This window comes from Salvelinus namaycush, chromosome 3, assembly GCF_016432855.1.
Source record: "Salvelinus namaycush isolate Seneca chromosome 3, SaNama_1.0, whole genome shotgun sequence".
NCBI lineage: Eukaryota > Metazoa > Chordata > Actinopteri > Salmoniformes > Salmonidae > Salvelinus > Salvelinus namaycush.
Window position 1 is genome coordinate 84140654 of NC_052309.1, and position 25513 is coordinate 84166166.

Sequence of the window (25513 nt, forward strand, 5' to 3'; positions counted from 1 at the left end):
CCTGTGCTCATAAACCTAGCCTCCCAGACAATAACAAAAGTCTACCACAGCGCTGCCTTGGTTGGTTTTTATCAGAGAGAGAAGAACATCAAGCCTAAACCTAACCTCAGGGTCTACCACCACACTCTACCCACCCAAACACTCAGGAAACAGGAAACAGCAGAAGGTGCACCCCCCTATCCACATCGATGGGAACGCAGTGGAGAAGGTGGAAAGCTTCATGTTCCTTGGCGTACACATCACTGACAAACTGAAATGGACTACCCACACAGTGTGGTGAAGAAGGCACGACCGAGCCTCTTCAACCTCATCAGGCTGAAGAAATTTGGCTTGGCACCTAAAACCCTCACAAACTTTTACAGATGCACAATTGAGAGGATCCTGTCGGGCTGCATCACCGCCTGGTACAGCAACTGCACCGCCCGCAACCGCAAGGCTCTCCAGAGAGTGGTGCGGTCTGCACAACGCATCACCGGGGGCAAACTACCTACCCTCCAGGACACCTATAGCACCCGATGTCACAGGAAGGCCAAAAAGATCATTAAGGACAACAACCACCCGAGCCACTGTCTGTTCACCCCGCTATCATCCAGGAGGCGAGGTCAGTACAGGTGCGTCAAAGCTGTTTTTCAGTGTCTCGATCCCAGCTATCTCAAGGCCATCAGACTGCTAAACAGCCAATAGCACATTAAAGGCTGCTGCCTATAGACATAGACTAGAAATGACTGGCCACTTTAAGAAATGGAACACTGGTCACTTTGATGTTTACCTATCTGGCATTACTCATCTCATATGTATAAACTGTATTCTATACTATTCTACTGTATTTTAGTCCATGCCGCTCTGACATCGCTCATCCATATATGTATATATTCTTAATTCCATTCCTTACTTAGATTTGTCTATTGGATATATGTTGGTAAGTTGTTTCTTGTTAGATGTTACTGCACTCTCGGAGCTAGAAGCACAAGCATTTCGCTACACCCGCAATAACATCTGCCAAACATGTGTATGTGACCAATAAAATTTGATTTGATTTGAACCTGCACAACTTCCCCTGGTTCCTGGCCTCATATCGCTAGCCGCAGCCAGCCAACATATCGTTTAACATGGGTATTTAACAACCAGTCATATTTTATGCTTAACATTGTATGACGTTGCTGTGGCAGCTGCACCACTCCCTGCCTCCACGCACTAGAGCTAAGCGATTAGTGCATTTTAATGTCGGGTTCAATCATTTAAAAAATATTAACTTTTTTTGGTTTCCATTATTTCTTTGACTATGCATTATGTGGGTTATATGCTGTAATACAAAATAAAACAATTAGGGCAGTCCCTGACAAAATCTTTGACAATAATCTGTTCTTTCGACCAATCGATTGAAATGATAAAACATCTTATGTGTTTTAATCAAATCCATGATATGCACTGAGCTTGTCTTATGATTAAAGCGAACCGTTTAATGAAATAATTAAGACACACAAATGACTAGAGGGAGTTCGACCGCAATTGATTTGATTCTGCCAGGCCGGGCTCAGACTTGCTGCTCTGTGTTAAAGAAAAATGACAGCGAGTGACTGTGTGACTAGCACCGGTTGTTTCTCTCCTCCCTGCTGCAGCGACCACCACAGAACATCAGCAGTGTTTATTGCGCTGTCTGTGTTGCTGAAGCTGCAACATAATTACAGCCATTTCTGACTGAAAAGTTTTGTTACTGAAATCCCTAATTTGTTTAGGAAAAACATTCCCTCAACCCTTGCTCTCTTTACAAGACATATTTTTTCATCGCATGCACTTGACCAATAGGGCCTGACCTATAGCATATCATTATCACATCAATGAATTGGTTATAACAAACTCCGAACACCTTAACACAATTACTGTTACTAGTTACTTGGGAGGAAAACGGGAAGTCAGATTTGTGGAATAAATGTGACTAGTTGTTAAATTCTGGAGATCAAGAAAAAATTTTTTGGTAAGGAGCAAGCGCTGTGCATATTGTGTGTTCCAAACAGGTGTTAGATTACAATATCCTTTTCCGGACTATTTGGAACAATGTAAATAACACAAATAAATTATAAGCGTACCAGAGAGTCTGTAACGTTTAGTTTTTTTGGAAAGCCTTAATTACAGCAAAGACTAAAAACAGTCGCATTCATTCGTGAATGCAATTTCCGAAATGAAAGTTTATTTATCGTTTACGCTAATTATTCAAGGTTTGAGTTATTTTAAAACTAAAATGCTTGATTGCATTTCAAGTCATGAATGACTTGTGTGCTGTGTGATAACATGAATGATTGATGCAGTTGCCTATAAGTATTGAAATATATGCCCAAGTAAGTTACGGTATAAGACTAAACAGGATGCGCTCTAACATGCTGACCACAGCACTCGTGTCGCGTGCGTTGCAAAATAAATGTACACATACATGTTATTCAATCATTGCACCCACACTGCTCGTGCTCCTTAGCGAGCATATGCATGGCCAGACACTAAAATAAAAATAGGTTATATTTGTGAAGCTCAATGCGCTGCAAGTCCGGCCTCTCAAATCTCATTGGTTTTTAGAAGCATATACCCACGTGGGTGATTGAAAGATGAACTGACTTCCACACTCCAGTCAGTTCTACTAATGCCCCGTAAAGTTGGTTGGAACCGCCATATAAAGTCCACAGAAGAAAAAGAAGCCTGTAGGAAGGAGGAGCGATGACGAGAAACGGTAAACTGAATTTGTTTATCTGTGGATTCATTGTCGGAGTAGAGGACCTTGTTCATTTCAGGTAAAATAACAACCCAATGTTTATATCCCAGGACAAATTAGATAACAGCAAGCTAGCTAGCTAAATTGCCATAAATGTTCAATGCTTTTCAACCTGTCCACAAATGAATATAATTGGTTCAGTTAGTTTTATATGTTTTAACCTGCGTGTCCTGTTCTCTTCTGGTCTGGGTGAACAAAATCAATGTGTGCGCGATGGGGCACATCCGGTTTGGTCAGCATGTTAGGCCTATAGCTCAATGGTGGTTATACCAGGCTGCTATACTAAGCCTACTAATGATAATGCCATTACTTATTATAATGATTATTATTGAGATCAAGAGAAAGGAGGGTTCACTTTTTTTTGACAATTTGGAACAGTGTACACAACACTAAATACATTCTAAAAAATACTAGAGAGGCTGTTCTTAAGAAAGCAAAAGTAAAGGCTTTATTACAGCATATCAAAGATTAAAAACAGCCACATTTGTGAAATTGTTATCTGACATGTTGTGGTTGCATGAGTCTTGATGCTCACAGAATTAGTAGGCTATTTAACAAACACTCAAACAGGCAACAGAAGCAGGATCTGTTTTATTTATGTAGATATATATATATATATAGATGTATATTTATAAACAAGGCACATTTAGGCTATTAATTATAGGCCTATTTAAAAAAATAAAAAAATAAAAAAACATTTTTTGTTGAAATTAATATATATATTTTTTTTTAGCCCTTTTTCTCCCCAATTTCGTGGTATCCAATTGGTAGTAGTTACAGTCTTGTCTCATCGCTGCAACTCCCGTACGGACTCGGGAGAAGCGAAGGTCGAGAGCCATGCATCCTCCGAAACACAACCCAACCAAGCCGCACTGCTTCTTGACACTATGCCCATCCAACCCGGAAGCCAGCCACACCAATGTGTTGGAGGAAACACTGTACACCTGGCGACCTGGTCAGCATGCACTGCGGCCAAACCCTCCCTAACCCGGATGACGCTGGGCCAGTTGTGCGCCGCCCCTTGGCCTCCCGGCTGCGACAGAGCCTGGACTCGAAACCAGACCAATGCGCCACCTGGGAGGCCCCTATTATAAGTTGGTTTTTGCTCCTCACTTTTCTTAGACAAGGCAAGATCTGTTTTCTCATCTCCTGCCTTCGCTGCATTGTTCTCAACACCAATATGCTGTTTAACTCTGCTGTTATGCACATAGCAACATGTTCTTGGTGACGGTGCCAATTCGGCAGCACGCTGATGTTTCAAAACCGCGGACAGCGACCGCTATCCAACGTGGGAGAGAGCGCAATAATGTTGCACTATTGTTCTGACTTAATATAATCCTATACCATTTCAGTAACACATGTCTTAAAATGGACTGTGCCATCCCCACGGCCTCCACAATGGATCAGTCCACTCATTGCAAATCAGACAGGTGTATTTAAAAAAATAAAATAAATAAATTGGGTACTGCTCAACTAAAGAAATCTCGGGCGACCAACAGCCTAACAATCGACCAGTCGACTAAATGGGGTCAGCCTCATTAAATGCACTATGTATTATGTGGGTTAACTGCTGTAACACAGAATATATTTTTTAATGAAAGTCCCATGATGGTGGTGACTGCCCGTTACTGATTATCACTTATTAACCACCATTTATTCACATTACTTTAAAATATTTCAGTTGTGTATATTACATTTGTTTATTTGATGACTTGATTGTCATTCCAAGTCATCTCTCTACAGAGCTGCTGCTGTCTGTCCTGTTGGTAGTGCTGAGCCATTTTTCTTTTTCTGTTTTTAAACAACTAATTGACCGACACTGGTTCAATTATTATTTTAATTCCATTTCGTTCTGTTTTTTGTGTGAACTCAGTTCGCACATTGCACAGTTTCTCTAGAGATAAATCAGATCCAGCCTGAACTGTGTTATGTAGTAGGGCGTTGTAGTTTCCAATAGGCCAATATTCTATGTAGTTTAGTGCATAAAATGTTGTAATTAACTACAATGGCCATAATCCATTGCATCTACTTGCCCGGTCTGTGTTTTACTCCTGCTACGGAAGAGAGAATAATACGCAATGGTGAGGTGATATAGAGAACAGCTGTTGCTTCACAAGGTATGTCTACCTGAACATACATGATCTAAGGGATTGATAGATGGTATTTAGCAGTCATGCCTTATTTACTTTGAAGAACTACTGAAATAGTGATTGTTGACAGTCAGCATTGACAGCAGCTCTATAGAGAGGAGATGACTTGGAATGAAATAATAAAGTCATCAAATAAACAAATGTAATATACACAACTTAATATTTTAAAGTAATGTGAATAAATGATGGTTAATAAGTGATAAGCTGTCACTACCATCATGGGACTTATTTATTTATATAAATAAAAGTAATCCGACCAATATCAAAAAGCACTAATTATTCAGTATTACCTATTGAAAATGTCAACTCTCTATTACATCGCACAGTTCAGGCTTGATCTGATTTATCTCTACAGAAACTGCACATCGAGCTCACAGAAAACCCCAGAAATGTAACCGATGTTGGTCAATTAGTTTAAAAATGAAAAAATTACCAACATTTCGGTTCATCTCTCAGCACTACCACACACACACCCCCCTATGCTGCACATCTGTTCTGAAGTGTGGACTGTGTGGTTGCCTGTACTACACTGACACTTGGCTAAATGATATCCTAATAAGTTGAATTGACCCTATGTGGTGGTGTTAACCCCAATCAGGACTGTAGTTACTTACACCAGTGTGTCCCCAAATGGTGGGTTTTTACGGGCTTCCTGGGTCAAGCACTTTATAGAACATTGTTTTATTAATTTGGTGGCTCCTAAATAAATGATTGTGTCACACTCACAACCCCCAAAAGTTAATGATCCATTGTATTGTCCGGTAGCTCTGATGAAACGTGGTTAGGCTACCTATGCCTGCCTGGAAGAGAAGTCAGCTTTAAACCCCTGCTACACTTTGAGTTGTTCCCAGGGGCGTGACTGTCTGCCTCAGAACCAGCTGCTGGTGTCTGATGTCAAAGCCAAGACTAGAGAGTAGCCTAAATGGAGGCCGGGAGTCTACGGGAGGGCTGCAAAGTTCAGAGGGCGATCTATAACCTTCAGTGCTATCAGATTATCTTGTATTTAACCTGTCGCTGTAAAATGCACTTTAAATAATGTGACTTAACCTAAGTGCTCTCTGTGACTTTAGAGAGGGCTCTTTATTGTGTTTATCTCTGTATTTTATATAGCAATGACATGTGTCGCTTACGTCCTTTGTAGAGTTATGGTAGTGAATTGCGTTCGGGGTTCATTGTGCAGTCGGTAGTGAATGGATGTTTGAATGGATCATTGTGCAACTGTAAATTCTCCACCACTATCAAACGCTGGGGGGAAAATGCAAACATCTCAAATGAGGCCAAGTTAGGGATTACAGACACCACAACCAACTCTTTATTCTCAGTCAAGGAAAGTGTTAAAATCCCTCAATGTATCCGTCGCCCAATGTCCAACTCTGTACCGGACATACAGAGACGACAAGGCAGAAGATGGTCTGTCAACTGGGTCACGTTTGCTGAATGTTTTGCTGCGGAAAACAAACAGGTCATAATTTCTTAAGTGCAGGGAGTCCCTCTTTGTCTTGTCCGTTTTCTTCCATTTAGTGCCGAATTAATGACCCGGTTTACAAACAGCTCTTCGGTTCTGTCCTGGGCTGTAGTCTTCCCCACTGACAGGCCGGGGTCCTTTGCAGCCCTAGCTGATCTTTCAGTGGGGTGAAGAGCTGTCGCTGGGCAGTAAGGCACCATGACCCTCACTCTGCTGCCTCTTTAGAGAGGGCTGCCAGGCCAGACGCTCTCTGCCTCAGTGTACACACTTATGCACATCTTACACACACACACAACCCTCTAATAAACTGCCCAGCTGACACAAACACACACACACATCCTCTCTAATAGCCCAGCACCACACTCACTCACCAACTTCTCAGCGATACATGGCATAGTGTGCCACAGACCTGCTTTCCTTTGAAGTTGTGAAGCGGCACGGGGTCCTGAGTACACTGAGAAGATTTAGAGCCGCAGATTGCAGATGGCAGCGGAGACAAAATAGGGTTTTGTTTGACTTGAAAAAGCCCAATTCCCAGAAATTCCTCAAGCAGACCTGTGAAAAGAGCAGATTCCTCTCCTCACTCCCACTCACTCCTTCTCGCTCCCACTCAGCCCTGGAGAAAATGATGCCGGGAGGGAGGGTTATGAGGAGAGAGTAGAAGACTGCTCTCTCTTGGAAGTGTTGAAGATGAATAGACAACCTGTATGAATGGATTTGTGATGGGTGTCGCCTTAGTGTTTTTGACAGGTTTTGACTTCCTGATGAGTTCTAGCCTCTAGCTAGACTGTGTCCCACACTCTGGATCTTTATTTGTTTAGAAAACTATTAATGCTGAAATAGCTTTTTCCTGCTTAGCCACAAATGAAACCATACACCTTCTTTCTCACAATTTTGAATGGCCCGATTTAGCCTATAGCAGTGGTCCTGTTGTTGCCCTCGCACTACACACCTCATTTCAAATCATCAAAGCCTGATGGTGAGTTGATGATTTGAATCAGGTGTGTAGTGCTATGGCAAAACCCCAAAATGTGTGTCCCTTTGGGTTCCCCTGGACCAGGTTTGAGAACCACTGGCCTATAGTAAATTGATTCAGTGCATAAAAGCATAGTGTGTGTTGTCATGGGTTTGGCTGGCTCAAGTCATGTTTCTGAGGCCCATTATTACTGTGGTAGACCGCAAACGCACACTTTGCTCTGCCCCCCCCAGCCCTACAGAGCACCTTACAGCCTGTCAGCCAGTGTAGGCGGGACGGCTGTCCCGGGTTTGATGTGAGTGTTAATGTGTGACAGATTATGCCGTGTATGTTTGATCCATGGATGCCAGCCAATGTCTGTTTGTTTTGATCTGTACACCAGTGGTTGTGTTCACTGTGTGTTAGTGCCCGTCTTGAGAAATTGGCTCCAGACAAGTATTTTTCAGGCACATTGCTTACCTAGTGGGTGTTCTCCTCCGTCCGGGCTCGGTGAATGGGCACCAACCCCTGGGTGGGTGAGCATTATTCCACCCATGTTAGCATTAGTGTACATACAGCCAAGCGTAAAAACACTGCCTTCAGTTCCACCCGCTTCAGGGGAAACGGGGGAACGGTCCCAGGCAGTGCGCTCGCTGTGAGGGTTAATGTATCTGCTGAAGTGGAACTGATTAGAATGGGATGGAGGGGTGTGTGGGGTGAAGGGGGCACTACTGCAGATGTCCCCCCAAATAGGAGTGGGACCAACGGAGCCCTGCTGCACAGTATGGTTGTGGGCGGTATCCAGATTTCCTTACCTTTTTTATACAGTATTACCAGCTGTGCACTCAAGGTGTGCTATTTCCCAAGCTAGCCACCTTTAGATACCAAGTTAGCAAACCAGTTGAATAGTTGGAGAAAATGCACTTTCTCCATCTTAGATAACTTAGAGTTATAAGATATTCAGTTGGCAAACAGAGGGGGCCGCATTCAGTTGAAGAAATCTGAATTTTCAAGAGACCATTAAAAAAATCTGCATTTTAAAGCATTTAACCTTGCGTTTTTCTATTGAAAGTCAAGTGTTTTTTTCATCAATAGAGTGATAAGGGATAATTTTCTTAGCGATCAAATTTATTTATAAAGCCCTTCTTACATCAGCTGATGTCACAAAGTGCTGTACAGAAACCCAGCCTTAAACCCCAACCAGCAAGCAATGCAGGTGAAGGAGCACGGTGGCTAGGAAAAACTCCCTAGAAAGGCCAGAACCTAGGAAGAAACCTAGAGAGGAACCAGGCTATGAGGGGTGGCCAGTCCTCTTCTGGCTGTGCCGGGTGGAGATTATAACAGAACATGGCCAAGATGTTCAAATGTTCATAGATGACCAGCAGGGTCAAATAATAATAATCACAGTGGTTGTAGAGGGTGCAACAAGTCAGCACTTCAGGAGTAAATGTCAGTTGGCTATTCATAGCCGATCATTGAGTATCTCTACCACTCCTGCTGTCTCTAGAGAGTTGAGAACAGCAGGTCTGGAACAGGTAGCACTTCCGGTGAACAGATCAGGGTTCCATAGCCGCAGGCAAAACAGTTAAAACTGGAGCAGCAGCACGGCCAGGTGTACTGGGGACAGCAAGGAGTCATCATGCCAGGTAGTCCTGAGGCATGGTCCTAGGGCTCAGGTCCTCCGAGAGAAAGAAAGAGAATTAGAGAGAGCATACTTAAATTCACACAGGACACCGGATAAGACAAGAGAAATACTCCAGGTATAACAGACTGACCCTAGCCCCCCGACAGATAAGCATAAATACTGGACAGATCAGCATAAATACTGGAGGCTGAGACGGGAGGGGTCGGGAGACACTGTGGCCCTGTCCGATACCCCCGGACAGGGCCAAACAGGCAGGTTATAACCCCACCCACTTTGCCAAAGCACAGCCCCCACACCACTAGTGGGATATCTTCAAACACCAACTTACCATCCTGAGACGGTAGCAGCCACACTTTAGTAAATTAGCTAGCCTAGAATGTAATAGCTTGGTACTTTTTGCAATAACAATGGGTGGCCATCATATTTCTAATGTCTATCATAGAAAAAAATGTAGCCAGCTACATTTCCTGATGTTTTGTCCGAAGTTAATCTTGCATTTTAACATTATCCCGAAAAGTATCCTACACATCAGTCAGAGAGCTATCTGGAGATCTAATGATGAGCGCAAAGATATTTCATTCGAGTGGAGAAGTGCAACTGAAGCATGAAATTAGTCCTTTTACATTCATGATTTGGTGCGAGCCCTGACTAAAGCTGAGAATTTACAATAAGAATAATTTTAGAACTGCGTCTAGCAAGATATTTCTTTCTGAGTTTTATTTTCCCCTTTCTGGATCCTGGATTAATGTTACCCCAGATTAGTAGTGAATTTATCACGTTGCTGTGACGTTTGTTCCATGTGCTCTTTGTGACTGGCTCAATTGAAATTTTGTGTGCTTAAAATCATACCGTTGGTATACTGCCCAAGCCCCTCTCCCTCACCGCTATCCTCCTTACCCCTCTTCATCTCTTCCTCTGCCTCCCCACATTACCTCTCCACCCCACCACTCTTCACCTCTTCCTCCCCTCTGTTCTCCTCTGAACACTCTGGATCTGCAGGGTGCTAATACTCTGATGTGAAACAGGCAGGATTTTGTCGATCAGCGTGGGCATTTTTCATTTAAACCTCTGAGTCTGTCTGTTAAAGGGCTGCGGGAGAAAGAAACTGTCACCTCTCCCGCTCTCTGCAGCTCAGACCTCCTCTCAGACTGCTTAGTTTAACCCTGTCTCAGATTGTTCTCCCCTCGTTTTTCTTGAATGGCTGGCTGTGGTTTGTTCATAAAGGCGATTCAGCAAATGGATTGCAGCGCGCCACTAATTCTCCACATCTTGAAGTCATCACACCTCAGTCTTATAAAGCGCAGTATTAAAGTTTTTACACCACAGTCTCTCTCCAATCAAAGCTGAACAAACAAACTGGGATGACTGATCTCCCCCCATTTTTTTAAATTTGGCATTAAATGTGATTTTAAAGGAAAGCATACCTGACTGGTGAGGTGTAGGTGTCCTGTTAAATTAGCTCTCTCATCTCGCCGTGCATGTGCGCGGCGTTGTCTTTTAACTGAAACTAAAAGGTCCCAGTATCTTTGATAGATTCTGACCATTGTAGCTGGTGATTGATTTGTTACTTTTCAGATGCATGGAAGAAATATACAAATTAAATCAATGACCATCAAATTTTATTGGTCACATACACATGGTTAGCAGATGTTAATGCGAGTGTAGATAAATGCTTGTGCTTCTAGTTCCAACAGTGCAGTAATATCTAACAAGTAATCTAACAATTCCACAACAACTACCTAATACACACAAATCTAAAGGGATGGAATAAGAATATGTACATTTAAATATATGGATGAGCGATGACCGAGCGACATAGGTAAGATGCAGTAGATGGTATAAAATACAGTATATACATATGAGATGAGTAATGTAAGATGTGTAAACATTATTAAAGTGGAATTATTTAAAGTGACTAGTGATCCATTTTTAAAGTGGCCAATGATTTGAGTCTGTATGTAGGCAGCAGCCTCTCTGAGTTAGTGATTGCTGTTTAGCAGTCTGATGGCCTTGAGAGATGCTGTTTCTCAGTCTCTCGGTCCCAGCTTTGATGCACCTGTACTGACTTCTCCTTCTGGATGGTAGTGGCGTGAACAGGCAGTGGCTCGGGTGGTTGTTGTCCTTGATGATCTTTTTGGCCTTCCTGTGACATCGGGTGCTGTAGGTGTCCTGGAGGGCAGGCAGTTTGCCCCCGGTGATGCGTTGTGTGAAACGCACCACCCCCTGGATAGCCTTGCCGTTGATGGTGGTGCAGTTGCCGTACCAGGCGGTTATGCAGCCCGACAGGATGCTCTCGATTGTGCATCTGTAAAAGTTTGAGGGTGTTAGGTGCCAAGCCAAATTTCTTCAGCCTCATGAGGTTGAATAGGCTCTGTTGCGCCGCCTTCACCACACTATGTGGGTGGACCATTTCAGTTTGTCCGTGATGTGTACGTCGAGGAACTTAACTTTCCACCTTCTCCACTGATGTCCCGTCGATGTGGATAGGGGGGTGCTCCCTCAGCTGTTTCCTGAAGTCCATGATCATCTCCTTTGTTTTGTTGACGTTGAGTGAGAGGTTGTTTTCCTGACACCACACTCTGAGTGCCCTCACCACCTCCCTGTAGGCTGTCTCGTCGTTGTTGATCAAGCCCACTACTGTTGTGTCGTCTGGAAACTTGATGATTGAGTTGGAGGCGTGCATGGCCACGCAGTCATGGGTGAACAGGGAGTACAGGAGGGGGCTGAGCACGCACCCTTGTGGGGCCCCAGTGTTGAGGATCAGCGGAGTGGAGATGTTGTTTCCTACCTTCACCACCTTGGGGCGGCCCGTCAAGTCCAGGACCCAATTACACAGGGTGGGTTTGAGACCCAGGGCCTCAAGTTTAATGATGCGCTTGGAGGTCACTATGTTGTTGAATGCTGGTCAAATCAGGTGGTTTTTATTTGCATTCACCTTAAACTTGGATGTTTGTCCTGCTTTTTCAATTTGGTGTAATTTTTTTTTTTTAACAAATAAAAGTTTATATTAGGCAAAAGTTTATATTTTTTTCTTAAGAGTCTTGGCCCACTGTTTGCTCTCTGAGCTAGGCTAGCTAAGAGCTGTGTATGGTTGAGGTATTGGTAACACACGTCACTAACTGCAGTGTTTATCCCCCCTTGCCTGGTAACCTTTCGGAGAAGCGTGTGTGTGTGCACGCCTGTGTGTGAAGGCGAGGTCTTATCTAGGCTTGGAGACTCACTTTGCTCCGTCCCCTTTGACCGGCGCTGAATGCTGCGCCGCCAGCAGCTAATTGGCCGTTCAGGCATACGTTGCTGCTGAGGCGGCAGTGGTGGCTTCTGCATGCTAAATTATCCCGGCTCTGTGTAGTCTGAACCTTTTAAATCTAATCAGTCCCATTAGCGCCACGATCTATGTCTTTTTCTCCCTTCTCCTCCGCTGCCTGAGTCGGCTGTCAGGAGCTAGAGGAAGGAGTTTCCTGGCCCCTTAGGCACAGATAGGAACAGTTTACCCCCTCCAAATTCTACCCGTAACTGGTGGACATGTCAAACTGCCCTAAGGTCAGTGTCAGTAGGGGCGAGTCAGGATCCATCAGAAGGGATCATACTGAGGGATATTGGCAGGTACACAAACACACTGAGTTCTTCTCAACTCTCCTGCTCAGCGCAATGCATTTGAGGCCTCTCATTTCAGGCTTGGCTTCACTAGACTGTCTGCTGTCATATGCAACAAGGCTGAGGTAGACTAACTGTTTCAGTGAAGCCGAGCTAGAGAAGTCTCATTCTAACCCGGCTTGAGTCCAGGCAGATCAGTAGGCAGGGCAAATGAAGCCTGTCAGTGGAGTATGGCTGAGGCTCAGGTGTTTTAATGTCTCCCTCTCTCTGACCTGTCTGTGGACCAGAGTGTCTCCCTCTCTCTGACCTGTCTGTGGACCAGAGTGTCTCCCTCTCTCTGACCTGTCTGTGGACCAGAGTCTCAGCCTGCGTGCTGAAAGCTGACTGTTTCTACCTCTCAGGTTGGAGTGTCTAACAGAGGATGTTCAGCTCCAGTCTTAACATAGACCAGGGTGAATCATGATGTCGTGGCCCAGCCGACACACTTCAGCTTATACAATCCTGAGGACTCTCAGGATTTTTGATGACTCAAAATGTCAAAGTATTTTCAAATCGTTCTCCTTTTATGTCCCGCCTGGCTGCACTTGGCATTCTGCTGTCTCCTGGACGGTTTTTGGCTTCTCGCCCATGGAACTTTAAAAAATAAATGGTTTGTCAGATGGATGAATGGTCTATCAGAATGCTGGTACTACAGCTGGTCTCTCTTTCTGTAAGTCACATCTCTGTCTCACTCTCTATACATGCTCAGTCTGCAACAGGACTGACTGCTGCTACGTGACATGGTGTCTGAGACACAGGTGCTTGCCTTCATAGGGTACGTGCATATTGTGTAGACCTAGTAGAAATATCTCTTCACATTCAGGGGTCCTCTTTCACTCAGTTGGTAGAGCATGGCGCTTGCAATGCCAGGAACATGGGTTCAATTCCTGGGACCACCTATGACTAAGTATTTTTGGAAAAAAGCGTCTACTAAATGGCAATTATTGATATTATTGTTCATTGACTGTCGGCCAAATTAATAAAGGGTGTCAAGCTCAACCCCTAAACTGCCCGTAAATCTTCATTTGAGTTCTCTGACAGCACTGGTCTCTCTCACTAACAGACTATCCCATTACAACCTGACAACCTGTTCAGGCGCTCCCACTCTGGAAGAGGGAGGATCTCTCCAACTGGAGAACCTGACAGTCAAGGCACTGCGCTGGGCGTGCGACGGTTTGCCTCTCATGCCATTGTTATCTTTTTCTGAGCGTGCACACACCCTTACGTGCAGGACCTTGACATGAGCATGTGATTTGGACTCTAGGCCTCATTAGTGCTCTCTCTATTTGTGTGTGTGTTGTGTTTACTCAGCGCTCAGAGTTCATTCCTCCCAAAGGCCCTAGCCAGCCACAAGAATGCTCCCTGCTGCTCTGGAGACTGGAGAGGAGGGAAGCCCATAGCCCAGGCTCTTGTATGTCAGTCACCCTTTTCTGCATACACGCACATAATTGTTCTTGAGTTCCCCTCAACGCTCTGGTCAGTCGAGCCCTGGGACGGGTTCACTTGGACGAAAATGCTCCAACTGAGTGAAAGAGGGAGGTGCTATATGAATATGAACTTGTCCAATATGTTTTTTTGGTTTTGTTTTCATTATCTATTGCAAAACGTTTTGCTACCGGGTGCCCTAATGAACACGACCCAGGCCTCAGTGCCGATTCATTTCAGGCACAGCTTCACTATGTGACTGACTTCTCACTGCTGTCAGACACAACAAGGCCAGAGTTGTCATGAAGTGGTTCAACTGTTCCCTTGGAGAACCTCCTCACCTACCCAACCCCTCTTCAGCACTACTACAGTTAATGAGGCATGTTATTTTTAGCCTATTAGTTGAAACGCAGTGCAACCTCTCCCCTCAGACATGTATGACACACAAACAACTTCCTAACGGATACAGTGAAGTCATTGTCGTTGTCATGTATCAGTTATTGATGGGGTATACAGCGGTTATTACAGCAGAGAGACAGTAATGTGTTGGGGCTGTGGAGTTGGGATGGTAAGGTGTGAGAATGGGCTACACGGCAGGGTGTTTGTTAGTCGTTAATAGCTGGCTTTTGCACCAAAAAAATGAAAACAGATAAATAAAATGGGCACCGGCGAATGTACACCTTTATTTAACTAGGCAAGTCGGTTAAGAACACATTCTTATTTTCAATGACTGCCTAGGAACGGTGGGTTTAATTGCCTTGTTCAGGGGCAGAACGACATATTTTTACCTTGTCAGCTCGGGGATTCAATTGTGCACCCTTACGGTTAACTAGTCCAACGCTCTAACCACCTGCCTCTCATTGCACTCCACGAGGAGCCTGCGTGTTACGCGAGTGCAGCAAGGAGCCAAGTTAAGTTGCTAGCTAGCATTTAACTTATCTTATAAAAAACAATCAATCAATCATAATCACTAGTTAACTACACATGGTTGATGATATTACTAGTTTATCTAGCGTGTCCTGTCCATTGCATATAATTGATGCGGTGCGCATTTGCGAAAAAGGACTGTCGTTGCTCCAATGTGTACTTAACCATAAACATCAATGCCTTTCTTAAAATCAATACACAAGTATATATTTTTAAATCTGCATATTTAATTAATATTGCCTGCTAACATGAATTTATTTGTGTCACTTCTCTTGCAACAGAGTCAGGGTATATGCAGCAGTTTGGGCCGCCTGGCTCGTTGCGAACTGTGTGAAGACTATTTCTTCCTAACAAAGACAGCCAACTTCGCCAAACGGGGGATGATTTAACAAGCGCATTTGCGAAAAAAGCACAATCGTTACACGACTGTACCTAACCATAAACATCAATGCCTTTCTTAAAATCAATACACAGAAGTATATATTTTTAAACCTGCATATTTAGCTAAAAGAAATCCAGGTTAGCAGACAATATTAACCAGGTGAAATTGTGTCACTTCTCTTGCGTTCATTGCACGCAGAGTCAGGGTATATGCAACAGTTTGGGCCGCCTGGCTCGTTGCGAACTAATTTGCCAGAATTTTACGTAATTATGACATAACATTGAAGGTTGTACAATGTAACAGCAATATTTAGACTGATGGATGCCACCCGTTAGATAAAATACGGAACGGTTCCGTATTTCACTGAAAGAATAAACGGTTTGTTTTCGAGATGATAGTTCCCGTAATCGACCATATTAATGACCTAAGGCTCGTATTTCTGTGTGTTATTATGTTATAACTAAGTCTATGATTTGATAGAGCAGTCTGACCGGGCGATGGTAGGCACCAGCAGGCTCGTAAGCATTCATTCAAACAGCACTTTCGTGCGTTTTGCCGGCAGCTCGTCGCTGTGCTTCAAGCATTGCGCTGTTTATGACTTCAAGCCTATCAACTCCCAAGATTAGGCTGGTGTAACCGATGTGAAATGGCTAGCTAGTTAGCGGGGTGCGTGCTAATAGCGTTTCAAATGTCACTCGCTCTGAGACTTGGAGGAGTAGTTCCCCTTGCTCTGCATGGGTAATGCTGCTTTGAGGGTGACTGTTGTCGATGTGTTCCTGGTTCGAGCCCAGGTAGGAGCGAGGAGAGGGATGGAAGCTATACTGTTACACTGGCAATAATAAAGTGCCTATAAGAACGTCCAATAGTCAAAGGTATATGAAATACAAATTGTATAGAGAGAAATAGTCCTATAATTCCTATAATAACTACAACCTAAAACCTCTTACCTGGGAATATTGAAGACTCATGTTAAAAGGAACCACCAGCTTTCATATGTTTTCATGTTCTGAGCAAGGAACTTAACCTCTCTAGGGTACGTGAGACGGTAGCGTCCCACCTCTTCAACAGCCAGTGAAACTGCAGGGCGCCAAATTCAAAACAACAGAAATCCCATAATTAAAATTCCTCAAACATGCATGTATTTTACACCGTTTTAAAGATACACTTGTTGTAAATCCAGCCACAGTCTCCGATTTCAAAAAGGCTTTTCCGACGAAAGCAAACCAAACGATTATGTTAGGCGAGTGCCTATTCACAGAATAAAACAGCCATTTTTCCAGCCAAAGAGAGGATTCACAAAAAGCAGAAATATAGATAAAATGAATCACTAACCTTTGATGATCTTCATCAGATGACACTCATAGGACTTCATGTTACACAATACATCTATGTTTTGTTCGGTAAAGTTCATATTTATATCCAAAAATCTGAGTTTACATTGGCGCGTTACGTTCACAAGTTCCAAAACATCCTTTGATTTTGCAGAGAGCCACATCAATTTACCGGAATACTCATAATAAAATTGCTAAAAGATACAACTGTTATGCATGGAATTTTAGATGCACTTCTCCTTAATGCAACCGCTGTCAGATTTCAAAAAAGCTTTACGGAAAAAGCAAACCATGCAATAATCTGAGTCTGCGCTCAGAGCCCAATCAAGACACAAATATATTCGCCATATTGTGCAGTCAACAGAAGTCAGAAATAACATTATAAACATTCACTTACCTTTGATGATCTTCATCAGAATGCACTCCCAGGAATCCCAGTTCCACAATAAATGTTTGTTTTGTTCGATAATGTCCATTTATGTCCAAATTCCCCGTTGTTCTAGCGTTCAGTACACTTTCCAAACTCAAAGTATGGACGAAAAGTAAAAAAAGTTATATTACAGTCCGTAAAAACATGACAAACGAAGTATTGAATCAATCTTTAGGATGTTTTTAACATAATTCTTCAATAATGTTCCAACCGGAGAATTCCTTTGTCTTCAGAAGTGCGATGGAACAGAGCTCGCTCTCACATGGTCAGCGCATGTTCAGGTCATGGTAGACCTTACTCAATCCACTCTCATTCGGCCCCACTTCACAGTAGAAGCATCAGACACGGTTCTAAAGACTGTTGACATCTAGTGGAAACCTTAGGAAGTGCGACATTACCAATATCCCACTGTATCTTCAGTAGGAGCTGAGTTGAAAATCGACCAACCTCAGGTTTCCCACTTCCTGGTTGGATCTTTTCTCAGGTTTTTGCCTGCCATATGAGTTCTGTTATACTCACAGACATCATTCAAACAGTTTTAGAAACTTCAGAGTGTTTTCTATCCAAGTCTACTAATAATATGCATATTCTATCTTTTATGGCTTTGTAGCAGGCCGTTTACTCTGGACATGCTTTTCATCCGGACGTGAAATTACTGCCCCCTACCCCAAAGAAGTTAAATGTTTGCTTTCTTACATGGCACATATTGCACTTTTACTTTCTTCTCCAACACTTTGTTTTTGCATTATTTAAACCAAATTGAACATGTTTCATTATTTATTTGAGGCTAAATTGATTTTATTGATGTATTATATTAAGTTAAAATAAGTGTTCATTCAGTATTGTTGTAATTGTCATTATTACAAAGAAATTTAAATAATCGTCCGATTAATTGGTATCGGCTTTTTTTGGTCTTCCAATAATCGGTATCGGCGTTGAAAAATCATAATCAGCCGACCTCTACTTACATGTATTAACTTTGACAATGAATGTTTTTGTTTATACGTTTTGTGCAAATGAATAAAACATTGCCAAATGCATCATTAACAAATATTGCACCTATTTAATGCAACCCTTGCTTTTAATAGATCGCAAAGCAGCATTCAACCGGGCTAAATGTTTGGAACAAGTTCACTTTCTCATCCATAGCCTAAAAACGCATATCAAATGCAAGTTAGCTGTTTAGCTCCCAGGTGTAGGCTGAGGGCATTTAGGACGTCTTCTACAGCGGGTCGCTAAAATAACCTAATGATTATGATCACACTTCCTCAATACAAAAATTATGGTGACACTATACCAAAGATGGTTTAGAAACTTGGGAACCAAGCTGGAGTTATCAGTGTAGCCTGTCATCGTCTGGACTAGTTGAAATATCTTCACGCCTAGAAAAAGCTTCCAGGCTTTCGTCAACTGTTAAAAAAAATAAAGTTAGAATTACAGGTGACAGTTTGGGGGGAAAAAACATATTGAATCGTCCTCTGGAATAATGGTTATGTATTTAATACCCCAGAATGCCCAATGTTCTCTGGTAATACTTGGTCCCGTGCAAATAGTGCTATAGCCTTAATAATAACATAGCATTTCTTGCAGTCAAATTATTCACAAAATGTAGGCAAAAAAAAATTCATCTTGAGAGAATGCAATGCTCAGATACGATCTGTAGAAGGGCTATCTTCAGCATAAAAGCTGATTTAGTATTTCAACCACACACAATATGCACAATATCGAAGCCCAACTGAAACATTATTAGAAACACGTTGAGGCGATTTCACAGCTTTTTCTTTGCAACGGGTCAAAATTATGTAATTTGACATTTTTGCACAATCTTTTTTTCTGCTTTATAGTATTTTCTCCCCAGTCCCTGAATGTCTTTGCTCCGCGAAAGATGACCGAGAACTTTACCGACGTTAACTAGATTTGAAGCATTCATTCTCTTTTTATATTAAATTATTCTCTTGAGCAAGAGTTTATTTAGTTTTCAAAGGCAACATATGTCTATAATTAGATAAACGTAGCTTCTCTTTTGTCAAGTTAACTAACAAATAGCCTACCAAATTGTCTAAATCAGGCAAAACAATATCCTGCACTCCCTCCGTCAGATAATCGTTTTGCAGTCTGACTGTAGCCTGGAGTGCATTTTTCTATATTTGCGTGTTGGGTGTGGGCCTCAGATTTTCACTTTATCACATGTAGTCGGGTGGTTGCGGATGGGTTATTAGCAAATTTGGGTGGGTGCGTGTGAACAAACAGCTGACCCATGCACCACAACACGCACAGCTTACAGACCCTAAGAAGAAAATCTATCAGACAGTGCGCGAGCTGCTGCTGCAACTCCAACATATCGTTCGTTGCTGCTGGAGTGCAACGTGCTTTTACAAGCCCAATCATTGCCCAACAATTCTAAGTACAATGGCTTGTTAAAAACTGTTTTGACGTCCATGATTTAAAAAGATATACGATGATAATTGAAGCACGCTTTTGATTTCGCCATTCAAATGCACAGGCGACGATAGGCAGGCTTCAGTGCATCACATGGCACTTTGCAAGGAGCATTGCAGTATGCATTTTGAAAACGTACTTAATTGTTTGAAACCTGAACGTTTTATGAGGCATGTCTTACCTTGCTTCAAAGTGCCCTATAGTGTAATTTTACCTCAAAATATATAATATTTAATAAATATAGTACATGATGAATCCAATGAAATGGTCCAAAGTCACCTCTGGACCCCCCCACACCCCTTGCCAATCCCTCCCCAACAACGAGTATATATGATCAGTTCTCTGTCAGACTAGTAGTATTGAGCTGCGGCTCAGACTATTGCTTCATCCCATGTAACGTATTCTCAGTAAAAGAGAAATTAGTTATTGATATTGTTAGGTTTATTTTTACGTCATACATCCTTATATTACCAGGTTCTGACCACTAGATGGAGTTGTTCCTGCTATTAGGTGAACAAGAGAAAGAGAAATTAGTAATTGAAGTTGTTAGGTTTATGTCCCATCCTACATCCTGGTATTACAAGGTTCTGACCTGACAGATATCATTCTGAGCACCGTGGGTGGACGCCCTAATTGGGTTACGCACCCAATGCACATGGGTCCGGTAAATTTCAAAAATGTTAGGCACATTTAAAATGCTGCCAGTCAAATGTCAGGCGCCACGTTTTCCCAGTGGAAACCCAGGTACATGGCTAGGCTATTTTTAGGAATTGCCTTGGTGCCAAGACACACAGTCTTGGCACAGCTTCCAAGCAGACTGCAGTTCTTCAGTCCTAGATTAGCATGTGGGCAACACTCCAGTAGCAGAGAGAAGAGGTAGATTAAGCTAGCATATCCAGCAGCTGGGATTGTGTGTCGGTCTGTGTAGGTTGTGTGTGTGTGTAGGTTGTGTGTGTGTGTAGGTTGTGTGTCTAGTGTGTGTGTAGGTCTAGTGTGTGTGTAGGGTGTGTGTCTAGTGTGTGTGTAGGGTGTGTGTCTAGTGTGTGTGTAGGGTGTGTGTCTAGTGTGTGTGTAGGGTGTGTGTCTAGTGTGTGTAGGGTGTGTGTGTGTGTGTAGGTTGTGTGTGTCGGTCCGTGTAGGTTGTGTGTGTGTGTCGGTCCGTGTAGGTTGTGTGTTTGTTGTGTTCGTCAGTACTAAATGGTGACTTTCAGTAAGGGTGTTTGTGTGTATTGTGCAAAGGCAGGACTGTCATCCGTTCTGTTCCTGGACTATATTTGGACAATTGGTCACTTTTGACAGCCAGGCTAACAGTCACACAGGCTGATAGTAAACTGGCCTAAGCCTTTATCTCACTCTGCCTGCCGTTTTGACGATCTGTGAATTGGATACTATTCTGTTCTGTGGGGACTTTCCCTTCATTTTAATGTTGACAGCAACAATTCGATTTTGACACTGCAGTCTTACTTTTTTTTGCGAAGCAATGCTTCTGCCAGGTTGGAGTATGACAGGTATAGAAGGTTTTTGTAGTTGTAGAAATTGTTTTGATTTGTTCATTTGTATGAGTGTTTTTCCTTTGGGGACAGTTTCTTGTCAAACAAGCACAACAGACAAATCATGACTGAAAGTTACTGAGAGAACAGGTGTAGAAACCACGCCTTCTAAACTACATTTTTCTCCCATTAGACCTGGTGTCGCTGTTCGACCTGGAGAATGACCTCCCAGACGAGCTGATCCCCAATGGGGACCTGGGTGGCCTGATGGGCATGCCCTCCAACGGTGCCCCTGGCGGGGGGGGAGGAGTGCCTGGAGGAGGTCCCCGGGGCCTGGGCTCCATGGTCCCTGACGCTGCCGCCAAACACAAGCAGCTGTCTGAGCTCCTGAGAGCGGGGGGTGCTGGGTCCGGTGGCATGGGCCCCATGATGGGGAAAGTCCCTATGGGCCAGGGCTCGCCCAACCAAGCCCAGAAAGGAAGCCCCGCCAGCGGACAACAAGGCAACGGCTCCATGGTGGGCTTCAACCAGGCTATGATGAACAGCCATGGACACGGGATGCCGGGCCAGGTGATGAACGGGGCCCTGGGGCCGGCAGGACGGGGCAGGCCGGGGCTGCAGCAGTACCAGGTCCAGGCCATGCAGGGTGCTGGGGGGGGCGTGGGGCCGGGAGGCAGCAGTGTGCTGGCTGAGACTCTGGCTCAGGGAGGAGGGCAGATGGGAGCTCACAACGCCATGAACGCCCAGCAGGCTAGCAACATGAATAAGGTGAGTGTTGGTGCATGTACTGTCTGTTTACTGTCTGGCTTCACTCGGGACCTAGGGTTTTGACTAGTCTGGTCAGGAAAACTCATTGCCATGGCCTATGATTTGTGATTGTAAAACTGGAGTAAATGCATTGGTCATTTATATATACAGTACCAGTCAAGTTTGGACACATTTACTCATTCAAGGGTTTTTCTTTATTTTTACTATTTTCTACATTGTAGAATAATAATGAAGACATCAAAACTATGAAATAACACATGGAATCATCTAGTAACCAAGAAAGTGTTAAACAAATCAAACTATACTTTATATTTGAGATTCTTCAAAGTAGCCACCCTTTGCCTTGATGACAGCTTTTGCACACTCTTGGCATTCTCTTAACCAGCTTCACCTGGAATGCTTTTTCAACAGTCTTGAAGGAGTTTCCACTTATGCTGAGCACTTGTTGGCTGCTTTTCCTTCACTCTGCGGTCCAACTCATCCCAAACCATCTCAATTGGGGTTTAGGTCGGGTGATTGTGGAGGCCAGGTCATCTGATGCAGCACTCCATCAGTCTCCTTCTAGGTCAAATAGCCCTTACACAGCCTGGAGGTGTGTTGGGTCATTGTCCTGTTGAAAAACAAATGATAGTCCCACTAAGCGCAAACCAGATGGGATGGCGTATTGCTGCAGAATGCTGTGGTAGCCATGTTGGTTAAGTGTGCCTTGAATTCTAAATAAATCACTGACAGTGTCACCAGCAAAGCACCATCACACCACCACCTCTGTGCTTCAAGGGTGAGAACTACACATGCCGAGATCATCCGTTCATCTACTCTGCATCTCACAAAGACACGGCGGTTGGAACCAAAAATAAAAAATAATCATTTTCTTATTGGTGTCCTTTAGTAGTGGTTTCTTTGCAGCAACTCGACCATGAAGGCCTGATTCATGCAGTCTCCTCTGAACAGTTGTTGAGATGTCTGTTACTTGAACTCTGAAGCATTTATTTGGGCTGCAATTTCTGAGGCTGGTAACTCAAATGAATGTATCCTCTGCTGCAGAGAACTCTGGGTCTTCCTTTCCTGTGGCGGTCCTCATGAGAGCCAGTTTCACTGCGCTTGATGGTTTTTCCGACTGCACTTAAAGAAACTTTCAAAGTTCTTAATTTTCTGTCTGAAAGTAATGATAGACTGTCATTTCTCTTTGCTTATTTGAGCTGTTTTTGCCGTAATAGGGCTGTCTTCTGTATACCACTCCTACCATGTCACAACAACTGATTGGCTCAAACACTAACTTTTAACAAGGCAAATCTGTTAATTGAAATGCATCCCAAGTGACTACCTCATGAAGTTGATTGAGAGAATGCCAAGAGTGTGCAAAGCTGTCATCAAGGCAAAGGGTGGCTACTTTGAAGAAAATCAAATATAAAAATGGTTGGTTACTACATGATTCCATATGTGTTATTTCATAGTTTTGATGTCTTCACTATTATTCTGCAATGTAGGAAACGGTACAAATAAATAAATGTTGTGTCCAAACTTTTGTACTGTATATTTGTCTTTAATTTCATTATATTCATCCAGGCTTGACACAGATGGGAAATGATGTCCTTGCTTTACTGTGTCCCATAGTCTTCCCGTGCTCTGGGAGCAATGCTTTCTAAATGGCTTGTTCATGGCATTGTCCGTTTCATGCGTGCTTTGCATTGGTACATCTGTCTGTCCAGATAGGAAGCTTGTTGTTGGTTTGGTGACAGAATCATCGGTCCTGCTCATATCACTGTTGAGCTATTAGATTCAAAGTCATGTCTCTGTTTGGAACAGGGATTCCCTGCTCATATAGACTGATCTCTTGATACTCACTGTGGGTGTGAGTGAGAATCAGTGTGAGTGTGCATTGTTCTTGTACTGATTGAGCGCTATAATCCCCGTTGGTCAGTACATGTACACATGTATCTGTTGGTCTATCTCTCTGATGCATCGTTGTCTCCCACCCACCATATGTACATCTATCTGTAAGCTTACCCTGGGATTGTTGGAGGAACAGGACACCCGGCTGGGGTGTTGAATACATCCCTCCAGGACAGCAGAAGTGACCTTTCGTAGCATGTTAGGAGCACAGGCTGACCTCCGAACAGTCTTTTCCAATAACGGGATTTTGCCTATAGCTACTGGAGTCTCCATAGCGGATCAATGCTAACGTTATCTACTGGATTCCCTTGCTTGGCTAGCTGGTTGGAGCTACTGGAGTCAGCCTGCTGTCTGCTCTGAGGTCTTCTAGTGTATTGGGTGTATATGTGTTCCCCCGCCTGTCTCGCTTGTAGGTAAGGCTGAGGCTAAAGCATGGAGAGTTAGGCCCATATAAATATATTTCATTTGAATTCTATGGTTAGGCCTGTAACTTGATTACAGCTTGGTATTTCATTAATATCCCATAGACTTAGGCCTACTATTTACCTGCTTCGAGTTGTTTTGGAATGTGGATATAAGTGGGTGAAGGGAGATATACTGATGACAAGTCTGAGAAAGCATAGTAGTGTGCAGAGAAAGACGAGCTTTATATGTTGATTTGTGGAAAGTGCGTAGTAGTTGTGTGGTAGTGCTAGTTTCAGGGATGTCTACTGGTCTTATCTGCTACTGTTGTGGCTTGACAGGAAACCAAGGGGAAACCAGCTTGCTAGTTCATACACACTCGACACATGCAGGCCGTCACCACATAAAACAAACCCCCGGGGCTCGCTGACACGCACTTGAGTGTCTAGCATTGCTTTCTTACACAATACTGACAGGGAGTAATATCATGTCTCCAGTTCTCTGCAAATGTTCCATAGTTAGGCCCCAGCAACAGTAGCAGGGTCAACCCTGGGTGTATCTTCACCATCTAACCTACTGCCAGGAGAAAGAGCGATTTGAAGCCGTGGAGGATACTGTGTACATGCCATGGTACGTTAGTTAGGCTGTGGTTGCTAGATAAAAGAGCTGGCTCTGGCAGTATTGACATTGCACAGCTGCCACAAGACTAACGCATGCTCCTGAAGTGTGGCAGACACCAGCGTGTCAGCCCAGCATTCTTAGTATCTGTATGAATCAGCAGCAGGTTTGGGGTCAATTCCATTCGTTCAGACAGTAGACCAAACAAAAATCTTCATTCCAAATGTTTCTAATTGAAGAGAAAAGTAATTTAAGTGTACTTCCTGAATTGAAATAGAATTCATCCCCACATTGATGAGCAGGCGTGCTTTACATACAGCACCCCCCGCCAGCTAGAGGACACCTACTGTTGCCATTCACAGAGATGTGGTGGTCTGTGAGAATCAGTAGGACATTTCAGTAGGCACAACAACATGAGACAACTTCTAGTAAAAAGAGGGGGAAGGGAAGTGCTGCTAAGGTACACAATAGTAGATTTTGGAAGGTGCTCTTTGGTTAACCTCTCTGGTACAAGTGGGATGCTAGCGTCCCACCTCGACAACGGCCAGTGAAATTGCAGGGCGCCAAATTCAAAACAGAAATCCCATAATTAAAATTCCTCAAACAAGTATTATCCACCATTTTAAAGATACACTTCTTGTAAATCCAACCACAGTGTCCGATTTCAAAAAAGCTTTACGGCGAAAGCACACTTTGCGATTATGTTAGGTCAGCACCTAGCCACAGAATCCCATACAGCCATTTTCCAGCCAAGGAGTGTGTCACAAAAGTCAGAAATAGCATTAAAATTAATCACTTA

The 25513-nt window shown here is 43.4% G+C and overlaps 1 protein-coding gene across 5 annotated transcripts in view; it reads left to right on the forward strand.

Moving 5' to 3' along the window:
• Positions 1-25513, forward strand: part of LOC120041333 (CREB-binding protein-like) — a 72532-nt gene that overhangs the window by 1558 nt on the left and 45461 nt on the right. For all 5 annotated transcript variants that reach the window (XM_038986275.1, XM_038986289.1, XM_038986281.1 and 2 more), the window contains exon 2: positions 21227-21801. In XM_038986275.1, coding sequence (XP_038842203.1) covers positions 21227-21801 — 575 coding nt within the window. The remainder of the gene's footprint in view (positions 1-21226; positions 21802-25513) is intronic.